The 20,036-nt window shown below is 39.5% G+C and overlaps 1 protein-coding gene across 22 annotated transcripts in view; it reads left to right on the top strand.

Moving 5' to 3' along the window:
- Positions 1-20,036, top strand: part of DLG2 (discs large MAGUK scaffold protein 2) — a 2,181,535-nt gene that overhangs the window by 1,788,160 nt on the left and 373,339 nt on the right. For all 22 annotated transcript variants that reach the window (XR_012374525.1, XM_073879808.1, XM_073879828.1 and 19 more), the window contains one exon: positions 4,482-4,550. Coding sequence is in view for 21 of the 22 variants with exons in the window: in XM_073879808.1 (XP_073735909.1) it covers positions 4,482-4,550 (69 nt within the window). In the remaining variant the exon portion in view is untranslated. The remainder of the gene's footprint in view (positions 1-4,481; positions 4,551-20,036) is intronic.

Here is a 20,036-nt window from a genome sequence, read left to right as displayed (position 1 = left end):
CTCTTTTAAATTATCTTCATAAAAAAAATGATCTTCAAAAGCCACTCACATGCAAGTTGGACAGATATGGTGAAAATAATGGGTGCTATTTTATGCAAAACAAAACAAAACTGTCAGTGAAATTCAGCATTTCCTAACAAAATGTGTGGGATCCTCTCTCTGAACTAATCACAGAGCTTTGCTTTCACCTTTCTGTAAGGCAACATGATTTGTCTCAAAGGAACAAGTACTTTAGAGCCAGCAAAGATGGGTTCTACTCTTGCTACCTACTAGCTGTGAGACCTTGGTCTTTAATTTCCTTCAAAAGTGGGCATAATGACTAGCTCTCAGAGTTGTTACAAAGTTTGAAAGAGACAGGGCGTGGAGCCTTACAGATAGATGGAACTCAGCCCATGGTCTTCATCATTCAGAAAGGCATTTATGAAGCATATTCTGTGGATCAGCGCTGAGCTGAGAATGTGCACATGGATAAGCCTCACTCCTTGCTCTGAAAACATGCATGACTTAGCAGGGGGAAAAAAAGGCGTGTAAATAAATGGTGGTGATTCTCAGTTCTGGTGCTATTTGGGATGTGTGGAAAAGATGGGATGGTGCACCAAACAGCGTGTCAACTGCCCTGGGGTGATGAGGGAGGCATATCATATACTGCTTCACAGAATAGACTCTAACAGTGTCTAGAAAAATGATAGAAGGAGAATGATGGCCATTTGTTGATAAGATTGGGGGTTTTTTTTAAGACAAAGATATTCTGAGCACTTAGCTCTCCAATATTAAAAGCTTGAAGTTTTAGCTGTGCCTTCCTCCCATGCTGCTTCCTGCGGTTTTTTCAGAATTCCATCTGGCTTGTCTCTGCCTGAGGAGCTGAAAGGGCCAGGCACGGGTTCCTTGTAATTTGTCAGTCACGGTAGAACTAGCAACACACTGTCTACACAGTCAGTAATACAGAATGCACAGAACCGGCTTGGTTCCGGGGGAAAGATGTTAGGTGTTTTTAAAAAATACCAGTTATTGGGACGCCTGGGTGGCTCAGTCGTTAAGTGTCTGCCTTCGGCTCAGGTCATGATCCCAGGGTCCTGGGATCAAGTCCCACATCGGGCTCCTTGCTCAGTGAGGAGCCTGCTTCTCCCTCTCCCTCTGCTGCTCCCCGTGCTTGTGCTCTCTCTCTCTGACAAATAAATAAATAAAAATCTTTAAAAAAAAATACCAGTTTATTATCACCATCTGGTAGCTCCTAATACCTACTACAAGTGTTCCCCATTCAAGTCCTGCTTACACATTGCTATCAGGGAAAAACAAAAATTCCCTTGTGTCTATAGGTCTTGACTTATCAAATAATTCACTGTATTTGTCTTAGTAAAGTAAAAGGGTAATTACATGTTATGAAGGGCTCTGGTTGTTCAAAATTTACACATTCGGAGAAACTGGCTGACTTTGCTTGTGTAATATATGAGGAGTCAAATTCTGTGAGCACTTCAAGGTATCTTCCACATTTAATTTAAGTGTCAGTAAAACTTTAAGAGGGACGTTACTGGAATAATTTAGGGTAGAATAATAGTAATTAGTTTAAGGTAGTGACAAGTAAAGAGAGATTGCTGAATTTTTCTTTGTTTTAATTATATGGGCTAGGCTAATGGTGAGGAAGCTATCAGGAATTCCAGTTACTCATTCATCTTGGTTAGCAGGCATCATTGATCTTTACCCAAAAGGACTGTTGGTACTTTCTAAACCAGTGTAATATATATGGCAAAGGAAAGGATTAAACAGTTTAAACAAAAGAAACACAATTAACAAGTAAGCATATAGAAAAAAATGGTCATTTTAGTAAAAAGAAGAAATACTCATAAATCTGAAGTATCGTTTTGTACCTATTATCAATTTTTTTTAAATTATAATGTTAGTGACTATAAGATTGTGGTGAAACTGGCATATATATATTTTATATTATTTAAAAAGATATTAATGGAATATATATTATAATATATTGGAGGCAATAAAATGATACAAAGCTTTTGAAAAGTAATTAATAACATAAATCAAGAACCTAGTGAATGTTTCCATTTGGGGAATATAGTAAAAGGAAATTGTCAAATAAGAAAAAGTAATTTATAACAATATATTCATGCAACATTGTTTATAATATTAAAACAGTAGAAATAACCCAAATATCTAACCACAAAAGAATAAATATATCTTCAGAGGAAAAAACATTATATAACATGAAAATAATAATTATGGAGACCCTATAAGAAATGCTTAAATTATAATATAATAAGCAAATGCAGGATATAAAGCTATATATGGTCTGTGTATATATAAAACTATATGAAGCAGATGTGGACATATAGAGAGTCAATAACATAGCATGGAAGTACACACACTTGGCAACAAGATAGGCTTTAGTTTGAATTCTGGCTCCATATTTGCAAGCTATTGATTTCTGATAAGTCGTTTAAGTTTTGTGTGCTTTGTTTTTTTATATATAAAATGTGGCTACTCATATATACCTACAGGACAGCTGCAATAATTAAATTAGATAATTCTGTAACATCTGAGACAAGGTAATGGAATTATATGTGATTTTTTTAACTTTCTCTTATTTTGATTTTCATTAATTTATAATGTTTTTACAATAGAAAATATATTTTAATTTGATACTGATCACCAAATTTATATTATACTCCCAAATACACACCTTGTGGCACTGACTATATAACTAAAAGAAATGATTTAAGTAATTATTCTTATTTAGTGCTATGTTAAAATACACATTCTGCTAAATCATATTATTTATTTAACAAATACTTATGTAGCTTTTACCATGTAATAGACACCGTTTTAAACATTGTATTCACTGAATCCTTATAAAAATCCCAGGAGGAAAGTACTATTACTATCCTGATCTCACAGGTGAGAAACTGACACACAGAGAGATGTAGTTCACTTGAGCAAGGTCACATTGGTCCATTTGGTGGAGCTGGGATTTTAACTCAAGCATCTGGCTACATGGCCCAGCTCCTGAATGCTAGGCTGTTTTTCAACTGTCAGTCAAAACATGTTCAGGGAACATATATCATGCTCGACACTATGAAGGATGCCAGGAAACATAGGGCACAATCCTTAATTTCAACAACATTCTCTAGTTTTTAGCTACAATGCCCAAATTCTCCCTCAACCTCAGATAAATGTCATCCATGTCACAACTAAATGCTATTCACAGAGGGATACCACTTATCATCCATAATGACTGAATTTCTGGATGAAAATCTGGAGCCTACAGCTTGGCTCTCTGTGACAATGTCAGTGTTTTCAGAAGTATGTGCTGAGAAGTTGTGGAATTGTGTGAAGGTGTCTAATGTTCTGCAAACATCTGACTCGGGTTTCTCTTTATTCATATATTTGTGTATATACACCTTCATAACGTGTGTGTGTGTGTGTTTATAACTAATATTACAATTAAGATATTACATCAATACAACAAACTAAAATTACACACTGAAACACATTTTATCATACATTTTAACACATAGGAAATCTACAAAGCATTACTTTTTGCTGCTGGATTATTACTGTACATATCTCAGAGGAACCTCTATCTCTAATTGAAGAGTATTCTGAGAATGCAAAACACATTCTTACAGATCTGAGAAATTGTCACCATTTGGGAGATGATGTAACATGATGGTTAAGAATAATGTCTCTAGAATCAGACAGTTTAGATGCTATCTCAAGCACAAGTATTTACCACTTGACTTGGGACACGTTTCTAAACCTCTCCATACCTTAGTTCCTTCACCTGTTAATGGGACAGGGTGTACCTCATAGGATTGAGAGAAGTAAACAAATAAATGTAGAAAAGGAATTCAGGCAATATGAGTGCAAAATGAATGATAAACATTATAATTTTTATTGCAACTGCTTATCTATAAAATCAGTCTTATTACCATGCAACAAACAAAATATGGATTGACATTAAATTCTAAGGTTGGCATGCAACCAGAGGTCTCATTTTTCAAGTTTTTGTGTTCATCCAACAGCTGAATTGTTATTAATTTTACAAGTGAGTGTTGCAAATGTGAACTAATATGAAAGCTTATACTAATTAAATACTTCTCCAATTTTCAAATCCACTGTTTAAAAATGTGTTATAAAAATGTTCTTCACTTAAAAAGTAATACACTGCATCATAATGAAATTATGAAAATTACCTCTTCCAAATATTTTTGTTTCTTTTCATGTCTTTCTGTCATTTCAAGGTTACTTTTGAATAATACATGCTGAAATCAAATTATAAGGAAATATTACCCCCTTATCCGGTAGAGTACCAGATTTTGGTGGATGATTCTACATCTCACCAAAGAACATTTTAGCTCCATTGGATTTCTTTCAAGATTTGTTCTTTTTTTGACAATAGGACTGATGACAATGTGCAAAGACATTTTAAATAAATGACCTGTGTTTGTTTTTTCTTTCTCTTGTTGCAGTCATTCTCAACACAGCACCGCAACCCGCCAGCCTTCAGTGACCCTCCAACGGGCCATCTCCCTGGAAGGGTAAGATGAGAATAATATGGAGCCTTCTCTTACACTAAACTGGAGCCTCATCACTAGGGCATGCAGAAATTTCCTTCCTTCCTTCCTTCCTTCCCTTTTTTCCTCTCTTCCTTCCTTCTCTTAACAAATAATCTATAAAGCTTATGTTATGTGCCAAGTACTGTGCTAGGTACTTCATTTAACAAGTCAAATGAGATCTATTCTTTACCTTCAGAGGGCTCATTGTCTATTGGGAGTGGCAGAAATACAGACACATATTTGCATCCGGTGTAAGCATCACAAAGGAGATGCATGTAAGGGATTAATGGAAGATCCTGGAAGGACACCTGGCTGAGAATGGGCATCAAAGAAGGAGGGGGGAGCAGGTCAGGATGGTTTCAGAGAAGACATAACTGTCAAGCTGAGAACTGAAGCACCTATGGATAATTGCCTGGCAGACACTGGAAGGAAGGGTACTCTGAGCAGAAGAAAGGGCATGTGCAAAAACATGAACACATGAGCAAGCATGAGGTGGCATAAGGCCATTAGGTGACTCAGAGATTGGCCTAGGGTATGTGAAGCAGTGGGGCAGGAGATAAGAATGGAGATGTTGGGGGTGCCTGGGTGGCTCAATAGGTCATGCGTCCAACTCTTAATTTTGATTCAGGTCATGGTCTCTGGATTGTGAGATCCAGCCCAGTGTCAGGCTCTGCACTCAGTGGGGAGTCTTTTGGAGATTCTCTCTCTCCCTCTCCCTCTCCCCCTCCCCCTGCTCGTACTCTCTCTTGCTTGTTCTCTCTGTCTAAAATAAATAAATCTTAAAAAAAAAAAAAAGAATGGAGATATTGGCTGGGCAGGCTTACATGTAGAGGACTTAGTATTTTGTATTTCTGAATTCCCCAATCAGATAAAAGCTGGAGGGGTTGGGGGGGTAGGGGTTAATATTTCCCTCCACTTGTTTTATAATTATAGCTGGTTGAATTGAGAACATTTAATTGATTAATGTATAAAAATTAAATCATTTTACTTCTCCAATATCTGTTACCAATTTTGTTTCAACCTTATTTCTCAATGACACGTAGGCTTCCTTAATGGCATTTCAATTTAAATCTCTAACTTTATTATTTATTAGTCCTTTCTATTTTAAAATTTTATATTTTATTCAGACCTCTGTCCCTCCTTCTAACATAATTAGGACTTGGGTTCCACCAGCGTGTTCTGGAGTTGACAGGGGTAGGGGTATGGTCCGCTCTATCTCTGATATCACCCCTCTAGATGGTCCTTTCTCTTAGATTTCTCCTCTGGTAGTATTGGGGCAAAAAAAAAAAAAAAAAAAAAAGGAAACAGGAATTGGCACTTCCTCACCATTCTACTGTGGCTGTCCCCTTTCTCTTGGTTAACTCTGGTGATGTAGCCTGAATGGGTGGATAACCAAACATGCACCAATGTTGGGAGACTCCCACAGCTCCTCCAGCCAAGTGATACCCTGGGAGACCAGCTGTTTCTTCAACAGAACACCTAGCAATAGCACACTGTACCTTCCCACATACTCACCACTACCTGAACCATAGCAGTCCCTCCCATGACCAGAGTCCCCATTTCTCATCTGTCCTCAGCAGCTTCAAACCTGAGGCTTGCAGGCCGAACAGCAGCCATCTTTCCTCCCCCTCAGGTAGAGCTTACCAGGGACAGTCCTTACCTCTTTTCTCCCTGGCTGACCTTCTTGTCTTCTCTCCCCATGGTTCTTTTCCATCCTGGGTGGCAACAGGGCAAAGCAACAAACTCCATGGCTTAATGGAGATCCACCTTGGAGAGAGATGTTAGTCTTTACTTCATGGAAGAGCATAAATATTATAAATAGTTTTCATGGAGTGCCCTTTCTTGCCTTCAGCTAAGGAAACCCCTTGCATGTCCCCAGACCCATAGGAAAGTGAGCAAAAGGAATGTGGCCTCTCCGTGGGCACTGCACTCTCCGCCCTCGAAAGGACAGTTCCTTCCCCTGGTAGCCCTCCTCTTCTGTTTGTGACGGTAAAGAACATCAAACCACTTTGGTTCCTCTAGTAAACAAACAAAAACAGAGAGATAGGAATGGTAGGCTAAATATGAATAATAGCTAAATAACTCTGGAGAATTAAGCAGCTTTTTTCTCAATAGGACAGTGTCTTCTTTGTAACATTTGTTCTAGTCCATAAAAAAACAAAAAAGGCATAAGAAGTTCTCAATCGGTAAGTCACAGAATTTGGTTCTGTAGTAATATTTAAGTTGGTCTAGATTCTGGATCATAGCCAGACTCCCTGAGTTTAAGTCTGGACTCAGGAACTTACTAGCTGTGTGACAGCAAGTTGCTTGTTTTTTTGTATAAAACATACAATTATGTATGTTTTTATACAAACGTACATGTTTGTTTTATATGCCTTAATTTCCTCATCTGTAAAATGTACATACTTAGTATTTCCTCACAGAGTTTTTCTTGAGAATGAAAGTTATATCTATTATTTTTTATAATAGTACTGGCATTATATGTGTTTGCTATAGTATAGTATAATGTTCATTGCTGTTGTTCTTATACATAACATATACTTAATTTATCAGGCAGGAGAGTTCTGCATTTATATTAAATAAGGATTCGTTAAAACAGTCAGGGATCGGTGTCGTCACTGTACTTTGGAGAGGCATATTCCTATATACACAGGTAATAATCATTTGTGGAAGCAATTCAAATCATTGAGTTTGCTTCATTGCTGAGTGAATATATCTATATATATATATATCTATATACACACACACACATATATATATGTATTCTAATTACCAAGATTATACTTAAATGCTCATTAAACACATTAAAGAATAGTGTAAGCCTTTTCTACATAGCGGCTTATCCTCAGCTCCAAAGGGAAGAATATAGGTATATGTCTCTCAGAAAGTTTAAGACAAAGACACTATGTAAACACAAGAGGAAATAGTCTCCCCAGCCTGTGAACATTCTCCAGTTGCACTTAAGAATGTTCATCAGTCATCACCTGCAGTGCAGGTGTGTGTGTGGCCTTGTGATTGAACCCTCCATGCCACCCCTGCTGATTTCCTCTTTCTGGAAAATGCCATAGTTTAGAAAAACTATTCCACAAAACTTGCTGGTCACATTCTCCAAAGGACCGTGATCAGTTTTAAATTCTGCCTGTTATATCAGACATGTGGAACAGGCAAAGGAAAGGACGTCCAGAGTTAACAAAGAGCTGGGACAGCATTCTATCAAGAAAACATTGACAGGGTTAGGATTCTATGATTTGAAGAAGGGAGCTCGTCATTAAAGAGATTACATTCAAAATGTGCAACTTGTTGGAATAAAAATAGTTCAAATTCATGGATATTCCTTCAAGGGAAGAGAAAAGAAACTAACATTTATTAAGTGCTTATCAGCTACCTGGTGTGTTCTCATTCCCTCTCTCTCCTCATCCATCTATCTTCTATAATTTCATTTCAAAATAGTCATGTAAAATAGGCATCCTTTTTTCTGAATCTTGATTCTCAGAGGAGGTAAGTAATTTTCCCAAGGACACCTACCTAGAAAGCACAGTTTTGATTTGAAACCAAATTAAATTCTTCTGTACAACAATGCAGCGTGAAAAGGCCTTATTGAGCTGGAGAGCACTAGTCACACCATTCATAAACCACATTCAGGATAAGTTAGACACAGTGAAGAACTTCCTGGGACTTCCATTTCAAAATGATAAAGAACTAGAACTGACTCGAAGCCTAGAACTCATTAAACAGAGCTAATAACCCACCATTTGGAGTAGATCTGGAGATCCATGTACATGCTAGGTAGCTGAGGTATTTGTGATAGAGGTGAGGGTATGGGGACTGAGCTGCCCATTGGTCTCTACTTAACCTTCCTTGTTCCTTATGAAGACTTCCCTTGGCAGAGCACAGAATGACTGTCAGTCCACATATTGGTCATTAACACAGAGAAGATTTCCTCCAGCTAGTCTAAATAAAAGCATTTTCTTCTAAAGCTATTTCCAAATCTTTTCTTTCCTCTTACTCACAAAAGCTTATTAGCAGTTTGCCAATACATTTTTTTTAGCCTTTTACACTGTTTTCCACTTGAGTGCAATGACATCTGTGATAACCACAATCACTAATTCTAATTCTCTGCTGAGATGAGACCAAAAATGCAAAGGCCTTCCCCTGACCTTATAATACAAAGTTGACTCCTTTTCTAAAATCAGAAATGATTGGGCACCTGGTTGGCTCAGTCAGTTAAGCATCTGCCTTCGGCTCAGGTCATGATTCCAAGGTCCTAGGATCGAGTCCTGCATTGGGCTCCCTGCTCAGTGGGGAATCTGCTTCTCCCTCTTCCCCTCCACCCTTCTCATGATCTCTCTCTCTCTCTCAAATAAATAAATAAAATCTTAAAAAAATGGTATTCTCAGTGATGCTCCATTGTTTTAACTGATACAAAACATTTTGCCTCTATTTAACAAGCGAATCATGCGCCATGAAAAATATTGTGTTCCTTGCAGTCATGGAAGAAAACTGACTCTGGAATCAAAGAATTGGTTTTGAATCCTGGCCTCTCTGCCATCTGTTGTTGTCTGTCTTAAATAGGACCCCTCCCCTCTCTCTAAGCATGAATTTTCTCCTTAGCCAAGAGCAAGACTAGCACAGGACTCACTAGCTTCCTGCAGAAGTAGCAGGTACATATTAGACCCTCAATAAGTACTAGCTGAATATATACTTAGTCCAAGTGTCCTGAGAAAACAAAACTTTTATAGCCTAGATTAGTTTGAAGACCCACATTGAACACTTGCTATTGTGTGTGTGTGTGTGTGTGTGTATAAAACATTTCTGGATATAAAATAAAATCTTGGAGGTAGAAATAATTTTGCATTGCAGGAATATTTAGAAGGGGATACCTCAGTAATTCTCTGTAAGGTTCAGAACACTAAAATTCATGCTATATGTGCCCAGCTGGCCCACAAATAGAGAGATAATGTGGCATACAATCATTGTCACTGAGCATATAGTGGGAAAGTAATTTTTCGCTTTGCATAGGCCAATGGGTCTTTAGCAGATTCCCATTAAGGTGTTATACCGCTGAGTGGAGGCAATAAGCTGAAATTGGAAATTTCATTGTTTCAAAACTTATCTTCCTAATGCTTTCATGAAAAGCAACTGCTTAGGATATTTTTTAAATGAATGTAGTTTAAAAGTCCTTATGTTTATGTATTTTTCACCTAAGTTGCTATTTATTTGACATAAAATAAGTGGGACTATTTCAGATTTCCAGTTAATTTGATCATGAAGACAACAAAACTGTCCAATTGAGCCTCCACCTAGAGTTACTGCTGTTTTTTAAATCAATATGTGAGTCATCTTTAACTATGCCAGGCATAAGGAGGCAGAATAACATCCCCATTCACAGTGTGATCTCCTTGCTTCAGGTTCAGGTTGACAGATACAGCTCTCCACCCCTTCTTCTCTTCTTCCTCCTGGGACCCCATTAAAAGGACATTGAAAGAATAAAAAAAGGACAGTCCCGTAATGGTAAAGGAAGTGGGAGAGGCATCAAAACCCAAAAGATTCCATCACACTTCTGGATGACAGAAAGCAGATGGACCAAACAGAACAAAGCAACCCCAGCCTTCGATCACCCGCAGAGGCAGGGCTGGTGTGTTCTACATAAATGCCGTCTCCTAGGTTCCAGGGACGCCACCCACAAAAAGGCCCACCACAGTGCAGCAGTGTTGCAGGCAGGGGCCTTGGGCTCAGGAGGTAGCAGAACTGCCTGGCAGAGCCCAGGAAATTCAGAGACTTCAGAATAGTGACAACAGATGGGACTGAGCGCAGAGTCTGAGAATAGGACTGAGGATGCCCCCACTCAGCATACACACGCCTGACACAGCAGCTGCCAGGCAAGGACTTACCACCAGTCAGAAAATGAAGGCTCTTCTCTAAAGAAATAGAATTTCTTCTGAGGAACCTAGATAAGCTAGTCTGCACGTTGCCCACACGGCAGAGCCAGATACACGGACAGTTTTCAGGTTTGCTTACCTAACCGGAAGCCTGTCAGTGGAAAAGCCTTGCCCTGATCTGCAGCATCCCCGGCAGCCTTTCTACTAATTCATTCTTGAATATGCACAGCCAGCCACAAGTTACCAAATAGTTTAACAAAACCCACAAAATAATGAAAACAAGATTTTAAAAACACACATGCACAGAGAAAAACTATACTCATGGAAACAGAAGTAATTCTGGGAACAAAACAGAATTTAAAGAAAGGCTCTCTTATAAGCATATTTTTAACAACATGGAGGTAACCATGAGAATTAAAACCAAAATGGTTAAAAGCAATTGTCTCTGGGAAACCAGGTAGGCTTCTGGTGTGTGTGTGTTTGGGGCGGGGGGGGGGGAGGGTGACACAAATTGAACTTTGAGGAATGTATTTGGAGCAAGGCAGAGGTTAAAAAAAGGGAAATCATGTGCCAAAACCTAAAGTACTTGGCTAACACTGCGAAGAAGTCTCTTCAGCGCGAAGGTAGCGTCCTTTCATCCACTAGGGGGCGTACACTTGGTTTTTATCTTCCCTTACACGATCGTTTGAGCAACATCATGGAAGCAGATTTCTACTAACTGGCATTTTCACCTCAGTGAAATAGCTGCCCTGGAGACTGTTGAGCATGCTCCACAAGTAGCACTTAACAAGAAACTAGAGAGCTATCTTCAGTGATATTACAGAAGGAATTCTTTAGAGTGGATGGTTTGTCTAATTGGCCCTAACTAAATATCTCTCCCAAATAGAGAAGTCTCTGAGTATCCAAAGAACTTGGATAGTTGTGTCTGTAAACAGATAGATCTAGGGGAAAACCCATCCTCTCAGGCTAACTGTTCTGTGTTGATATCATTGTCGTTCTTTCTTAGTGGGACAGGGCCTGTCTTGATGGCAATAGCCGTGAACCTTTGTTTGACACCAGAGACCCCCTCGCCACACCCTAAGACCTCTGGACTCTTGAGACCATGGCACCACTGGGGCCAGGGAACCTCTGGTATTCCCATGAAGGGTCTGAACAGGTGTGCTGTCCAAGGAAACAGAACTCTGGGAACAGACCTTGGCTGGAATCATTGGCTCTCTTGTTCTTTACCCAACTCCTTTTGCCTTGATGGGAAAAGCTTTTTTATAGCTAATGTGCTTCAGATTTTTCAGGATGATGCTGACTTAAAATAGTCTTCTTAGTCTAAATGCCCAGATATTCAGTTCCAAAACACATGGTCACTGTAGAAAGTGAAGCATTATTGACCTGAGAAACAGGAAATCTGGGTTCTAGGTTCAAGTCTGCCACCTCTTACTGGGTGATTTTGAGCAGACCTCAGTTACCTCATACACAAAGCGATAAGGTTGAGTTAAATGATCGGTGTCTTAGATTCCCTCCAACTCTAACATTGTATAGTTTAATGAGTTTTGAAGAAGAAAAGTTTGGCTTCTAAACTTCTAGGAATATTTCCAAATGTGAAACCTAAAGGACCATTGTGCTCTAGACAGCTAGCCCTCAGGGGCAGTGGTTTGAGTCATCTCTACCCACACACTCACAGACCCAGCCACCCTTCAGGATTCATAATCAGTATGAATGTTCAACTTCCTTCCTTACCCTGAAGTCTGTCCAACACATTTCCTTACCCTGATCCTCAAAAGCAGTGCTAAGCAGTATTTCTGAGAGTAACAGAGGGGGGCCTGGTATGCTGAACTACTTTCAGACTTGAAAGAGAAGCTTTATTCAGGTTGTTACTTGCTGGAGTCACTGGTCAAAAATATGAACCTTTGTTAACCACAGAAATGTAAGTGACCTCACCAAAACAGGGGGCCAATTTGGGTTAAGTGGAGAGGATTTTTGTGTATCTTTAGAATGTATTAAGAAATATATATAGTTATGGCCCTCTTCTTTAATTTGCTCTCCTGCTAGCTAAAGAGTTTATTTAGGAAGAATACAGGAAAATTAAAAAGACAACCCACTAGGTGATTTTTAGAAATGCTTAGGAAAAAATCAAATTTCCTCCTGTCTCTCCCAAAAATATTTTTGCTTGTGATTTATAGTGCAATAAAGACAACTCGTCTCTTGGGTGAGAAAGCTCTGGATGAGAGTCCCAGCCTTTCTTTTGTTGCTAGGTCACCTTCTGAGGGACCCTAGCTGCTTGGAAGGAAGAAGGGAGTTTACAGACCCCTCCTTTCATCTCCAGAGGGAAAAGGGACCTTCAGAGCTTAAACCTCAGAGGACACATTAGGAATCAATCAGAACAGCAGATAATTCCAGAACATATGTTTCCTGTAGTTCACACCATGTGTTTGCTTTTCATTTCTCCTCATGTCCCTGCAATTTCCACCTGTACTCCTAGTGGAGCGGTCAAGCTTATTTTCCTTAGCCCCATTTCCATTGGCCTACTGCTTCTTTTTTTCCATTTCCTTACTCGATAAGACATCCTTCCCTAGGCCTTGTAATCTTTCTTCCTTAGATGTGTAGAGCTGAAAGTATAAAAGGTGTCATCACAGCAAACTTTTAAGGATTGCCAAAAATTTGTCAGTGTTGAAAACATGCTGAGGTTGCCAAGAACCAGGGCATAGTTAAGGGTGGCCATTCATGGGGTCCTAATTATCTCCCAGGGCCTGGGTTTCCAACGCCCTCTGCTGTTGAAAGAACAACTGTGGGAGAAACAAGCACGAAACAAAACCAAAAAATGTCCACTTTCTTGTATACGACAGAAGTTTTCAAATTTGGAATTTCAAGTAAAACATCCACATAGATTTGGGAAGTTGACAAGGAGGATCTAGATGTATATTTTTTTTAGCTAAAGACTTTTATAAACATTAATCACCATTATCATTATTATTCCATCAGAGAAAGGCTTCCTTAGAACAATGAAATGGGAAAGACACAACATAGGGACGCCTGGGTGGCACAGTCAGTTAAGCGCCTGACTCTTGATTTTGGCTCAGGCCATGATCTCAGGGTCCTGAGATCGTACTATGCATCAGGCTCTGCGCTCACCATGGAGTCTGCTTGGGATTCTATCTCCCTTTCCCTCTGCCCCCCCACCCTACCACTGCACAGGCTTGTGCGTGCTCTCTCTCTCTCTAACGTAAATAAAGGAAAGACATAAAATAAAGAATATATAGCACTCTATCATAAAAGCAGGTGGCTTAGATACATGGATAGCAAATTCCAAACAGGATATTTTCTATATTCAAATGCTAGAAATATAACATTAAATATTTCTTATTTTTTTAAGATTTTATTTATTTATTTGACAGAGAGAGACACAGCGAGAGAGGGAACAGAAGCAGGGAGAGAGGGAGAAGCAGGCTTCCTGCAGAGCAGGTAGCCCAATGTGGGGCTCGATCCCAGGACCCTGGGATCATGACCTGAGCCGAAGGCAGATGCTTAATGACTGAGCCACCCAGGCGCCCCTAAATATTTCCTATTTAATAGCAGCTGATATAAGTGCTTTCTGTGGATCTCATCTGGTTCTGACAACAATTATTATTATTGTTTATGGGCACATTATCCCGCTTTATGGGTGGGGACAGTGAGGCTTAAAGAAGTTAAAGGTGCTGCCCGAGGTCACAGAGATACTAAGTGGCAGACTTGGGATACTAAAGCCACATTTTTAAATCACTACCTTTTCCTGCCCTCTCAGAATTACATGTGTTTTGTTATTACAAATTGGCCAGTTTGGAGGCCCAAGTAAGATGTTGAAATGCAGTGTGGAGCTCAGTATGATTCCTGGGGTTTTGGAGGTTTTTGTCATTATAGTTATTGTCAAAAATCCAGTTTTCATATAAGAACATTAACAAAAATAGCACAAGCACCTAACAGTGATTTCACTGTGCTAAATTAGAAGAAGTGGAGGAATAATATTTCCATCCTGTTGGCATCTGTTTTACCCAGCAGGACTAGGGAAGAAAGCCGGGAGGGACAGGGTAGGAGTCTGGTTATCAAGAGCTGCTGGGCCATTCTGTTTGATGGCCTTGGACAGGAAGGATGTTCATTGCCAAGCAGCTGGAATTTGTCTTAGAGGGATACCATAGAATCTACTGGAGAATTTAGTTTGTTGGGGTTTTTTATATAAATAATTCTTATTTTCTGTGTGTAGTTCAATGCCAGTATGATTACTTATCCCTGCATGTCTTTCTTGGAAACCCTTTTAGTTTTTAATAAAGTGTTTTAATAAAGTGCTTGAAGTAAGTTGTGAATAAACTTCCTCCTTATTATTATATAATTAAACATACTCAAAACAGTGTGCTGCAGAATGTTCAACTAGAAAATTGCCCCTCTCCATCAATACTCTTAATTATTAATGCTAATGAGGGCGCCTGGGTAGCTCAGATGGTTAAGCGTCTGCCTTCTGCTCAGGTCATGATCCCAGGGTCCTGGGATCGAGTCCCGCATTGGGCTCCCCTGCTTCTCCCCCTGCTTCTCTCTCTCTCTCTCTCTCTGTCTCTCATGAATAAATAAATTAAAAAAATCTTTTAAAAAATTATTAATGCTAATGATAATATGATCACCCATGATGTTGATTGAGATGGCGTTGAAGAGCTAGTTAACGTACTGAATGAACCAAGGAGGAATTTTTTAAAAAGCACCCAGTCATAGGTTTGTCAGGCTAGTAAAAATGAATGCAGGAAACCATGACAGGATTTATCTGCCCAAAGTGACAGAAAGACTTATCGGCCACAAATCTCCTTGTTGTAATCCTGGCACCACCTTATATTTGCCCCATTATCCCTCTTTGAATACTGCCCTTTTTCTTGTATCTTTCTCGTATTAAGGCTGCTCTTACTGACTTGCGTGGGTTTGTGCCCAATCAATAAAATTAATTGGGAATATAATGATGAGCCTTGCAGACACCATCCCTGCCCCCAGTCTGGCAGGGAGAAGCAGATATTAATCAAATAATCACCCAAACAAATGTAACTCTGTGACTATGCCAAGTACTGTGAAAAAGTGGCCTGTGATGCCCAGAGTGCCTGTAATAGGGGATCTGTAGTAGGGGACTGAGAGGTTAGGGAGGTCATAGAAGGCTCTCATCTGAACAGTGAGTAGGCCTTAAGTAGGCAAAGAGAAATTGCCATCATTAATGGCTGCACAAGCAGTGATGACAAATCTGTCTGGATGTATTTCTGAGCTGAGCACTGACTAGAGCAACGTGAAATCAGTAGGGCTTGCCATTTAGAAATTTATAATGAGGAGGCTGATTAATGGTTGACTTTCTCCTCCAGAGAGACCATCTGATGGAGACTTCCAGTTGCTTTATCAGAACCGTATGATCTGCAGAGATGTGGTTTTCTGAATCCCATCTCTGATCATTCTGCTGTTCCACTGGTTTTTGTGTGATGCATTTGTCTGCGTATCTTCCTGTGTGCCAAAACTTTGAGATCCTTCCTTGCCACCGCTGCTTCCTATGCTTCTCTTCTTCTACCTCCTGTCCTTGGCCCCTCCTACTCTCTTTTTCCTTCTCCCTTCCCTCCTCTCCATAAACTGTCCCCTCCTCTTCCTTTTCTTTTGATTCTGCATTCATTTCTTTTTCTTTTTTTGTTTCTCTCTCCTTTTGCTATTCACCCTGAAGGTACAATGCTTATGTTTATACAGTGTATTATAATTTACAAAGAAATCTCAGGGACATTATTCTGTTTGACCCCTGTAACAATTTCATAAGAATCATTTATCCTGTTTACAGATGTGTCACAAGGTAGGTGACTTCCTTGAGATTGTGTGTCTGGGAAAGAGAGGAGCTCTGACCACAAACCAGATGCCTACCCAGCCCCACACTGTCATCACTAGACCACCCTACCTCAACAACACAAATGTCAAAGGCATCTCAACCATATCTTTTAGTCTTTTTGACAGAGGAGGCCCTTCATTGTCCTGTCTTTATTATTCACAAAAATGAGTCTAGACAGAAGTTATGGTCAGAGAGGTTTTCTGTTTGCTCATCCATCACATGAGTAGGAACAGCCTCAGTCTCATCCGATGAATATTTACTGGACATTGCATTTGACCTTGAATTGAACCCGTTGTAAAGAATGATTTTCATTATATTTTTTTACCTTGCCTGGCTGTGATCTGGGAGGTGGCAGGGCTGTGGAAAACAGGGATTGAAAAAGATTGCTTTGAGTATCATTTATCAGCCTTCATTAGATTACTCATCTTGAGACATCCATCTTTATAGGTCCAACTGAATCTGGTGTTTTTCTCTCCATATATTGCTAATCCCTCAGAGACCCTCAAATTTCATTAGGATTTTTGTTTACTTCCTCTTCCTGTCCAATTATAAAGAGTTTAAAGAAAGAGCACATCCATATCCTATGCCACAGGCCAGATGCCCCTCTATTACCAGGAAAGCAGCCAGTGGTCTTTCTCCTTTATTTAATCTCTCTGCTGATTTCCAGTCCTGTAAATGTTTACTCTCCTGAAGTATGCTTTTAAGATGTCGGTCAGCAACATTTATTGATTGATGGCTCACGGTTGGTAAAGGCTCTTGCTGGTTGCATGGAAAGTCAGACTACTCAGGGACAGTTATGCAGGAGACAAACACCACCCATCCATTCATTCAATCAGTCATTGATTTGATTGAGTCACCTTTTATTTCCTGAATGCCCAGTATGTACCAGGCACTGTAGTTAGGCATTTAAGATAATGAAGAAGGAAACAGCCCAATTCCTGCTCTTGAGGAGCACAGAGTCTAGTGGGGCTAACACAACATTGAAAATTGGAATAATTTGCTGAGCTTGTATCTTTGTGGTTTCAGAACAAAAGAACAAGCAGCTGATTTGGGGAAATGAGGAACCCTTGTTTGGATGTGGTTTCAGTAATTTTTATCAAGGGACTACCAAACCCAAGGGAAAAGGTTACTGTCTTCAAATTGAGGAAGTTCCATGCTCACGTGGGCTGGTGTCAAGAGTTGGGAATTTATTTTAAGCACAGGTCTATAAAAACTACACAGAAGTGTAGAAGGGAGCCATGCTTTTCACAGCCTAATCATTCTGCAAATGGAGAATTCTCCTGTGGTCAAGCATTATTATGCATATTTATGGGAAATCGCATTTCAGTATCAATGTTGCATGATATTTAAATGTGTAAACATTGTACCCTGAAATGCTTGCATGTCCTCCATTTCCTCTCCTTGGTATAGCAGCCTGGTGTAATTTAAAGAACATGGCCTTTTGATTTATCTCTACTTTTATGTAAATACTGACTCTTACTAGTTTCATCACCTTGAGATGTTCCTGAACTTGTTGAGCCTGTTTCTTTAACTTGTAAAGTAAAAATCAATAACTACTTCATGAGATTGTTTTGAGAATTTATTTTTTTAAATATGTAAACATCTTAGCACAGTTCTTATCAAGAACTAGGTACTGAGTAGGAGGTAATTTTCTCTTTTCTCTCTCCCTATATCCCATCTGCCCCATTTCTTTCTGATGGGCTAGAACCTCTTCCCTCACACCGGGAATCAATTGAAAGAGTCTCCATTCATTGTTCCTTTAACAAACGTTTCCTGTGTACCTCTCTTGTGCCCTCAGGGAGATAGAGTCAGCGGTGTGGAAGACAGCATAGCACAGGGTAGAAAAACAAAGGAAGAGGAGAGAGCAGGCCCTATTCAGAAAGAGACACCGTAAGTCCTAACACCCTTCTAGATCCAAAGAAAAGCAGTTCTTAATGGCAGGCTTTCAGAAAGTTTAGCAGATGAGAAAGGAATATTTTCGGGTAAAATGTCACCTCATCCCACCTCCTTATTTTGCACATGACAGACTAAGTCCAGAGCTGATGTGCATGTGTATTGGTTCACATAACTGCACACACAGCTGCTCTTTCCATGCACCTGAGTCTCCAGTGGTTTCCATTACATTCAGGGGGTTTATAGGCAACTAAGACATATCCCCAGGATCCCTTCTTGATCGCCCCTGTAACAGACCAAATCTCTGCCAGACGACTTAATGCTTGGAGTTTTCTCCTTGTTTTATGTAGAAGTTTCTCTCCTCTACTAGGCTCAAAACTCCCAAGGTTGCTTCTAGGTCCCATCCTATTACATAATTAGGAAGCAGTCTCCAAACAGAGACTATGTTTAACAAATGATGATTTGTTAAATTTCCTTCTCCTGTGATCTGAGGAATAGGGAATTCACTCTCCCTGAGTGACTGATTTTTCTCCACTTCCAATCCTTATTTTACTAGAAGGGATAAGCCAACTGATCATTATTCTTTTTCACTCTACGTAGTTGTGTATGAAAGCAGAAGCCGCGAAGGCTTTTATAGACAATCAAACATATGAATGCTGCCACCACCACTTTTAGCTGGTCGATATTTAGATAAGAAACTTAACTTTACAAACCTCAGTTTTGTTATCTTCAAATGAGGAAACTAATACTTGACCTACAGGGACACCATAAGGATTAAATAGTCTTAGCTCTTAATAAATGTCGGTGATTATAATTAAAATTAAAGCTTATCTCACTAACCAAAATATAAATTTGTGTTAAATTGTGCTGTTCAGATATGAAGAACACCAAGGCTGATGGTCGTTGTTTCACTCCCTCTTACCAAATTTTTTGTGTAACTCTTGGCATATTTAAGTGGGTTGAATGTTTACAAAGCTATAGGAGTGCCAAGTCACTACCTGTCTGTCTGTCTATCTAATTAACTAACTAAGCCGTTTATCAACACCTCTCACCTTTGGCAGGAAAGAACCATGGCTGTCAAAAGTTGAGCCTTCTGTGTTTGTGGAGAGTGGCCTTGCAATATTCTCCAAGTTTTAATTTATTTGGGGTACATCCTCAATTTGAGGGAAAAAAGTTAATATGAGAAATAAAGTTGCCAATTATCTAAGATATTACCATATGGGGGAATTATGGGGAAATTTTGGGGAAATTTCCATATGGGGAAATTATCTGAATCCCAAGAGAGGCAGGAAATTTTCCAAGAATTTAGGCTGTTCCTCTCTTTCCGGAGGACAATAAGGATGAACGAGAGTCTTCCTCTGGTTATTCTTTCCTCACTTCATGCCTTCTCAGTACTTATCCTTCATCTGAGACTTAAATAAGTTACATTAAGCTTTCTAGAAATGTGTGACATTAGTGCTAAGATGTAAGGATTGTGGCTTACATAACACAACCAAACACCAAGACACCCAGGTCAAATTGAGCTGTGATTGCGGTACCGTGTGGATCATATGTAGGGCTTGTGAGTGAGGCAACTCTAATACCCTACTGTTGATGCAGACATTCCAGGATGAAGGAGACAGATTCACTCAGAGTTTTTTGTTGTTGTCATTGTTGTTTTGTTTGTTTTTATAGGGCTTCTTTTGCCTGGAGAGGGAATGATTACTGGGAGATAGAAGTGATTTTTGGGAGAAATTGTGGGAAGAGATATGAAATATTAGAAGCATCTTGTCCTGTATGGTGCTGACCCTGTGACATACTCATGAAGCCATTTCTTGTCTGACAGAATTTCTTTCATAT

This window comes from Callorhinus ursinus, unplaced genomic scaffold, assembly GCF_003265705.2.
Source record: "Callorhinus ursinus isolate GAN/ISIS: 27379988/994484 unplaced genomic scaffold, GSC_fseal_2.0 scaffold35, whole genome shotgun sequence".
NCBI classification, from domain to species: domain Eukaryota; kingdom Metazoa; phylum Chordata; class Mammalia; order Carnivora; family Otariidae; genus Callorhinus; species Callorhinus ursinus.
Note: the sequence above shows the minus strand (reverse complement) of the source record. Positions and strands in the feature narration are given on the sequence as shown.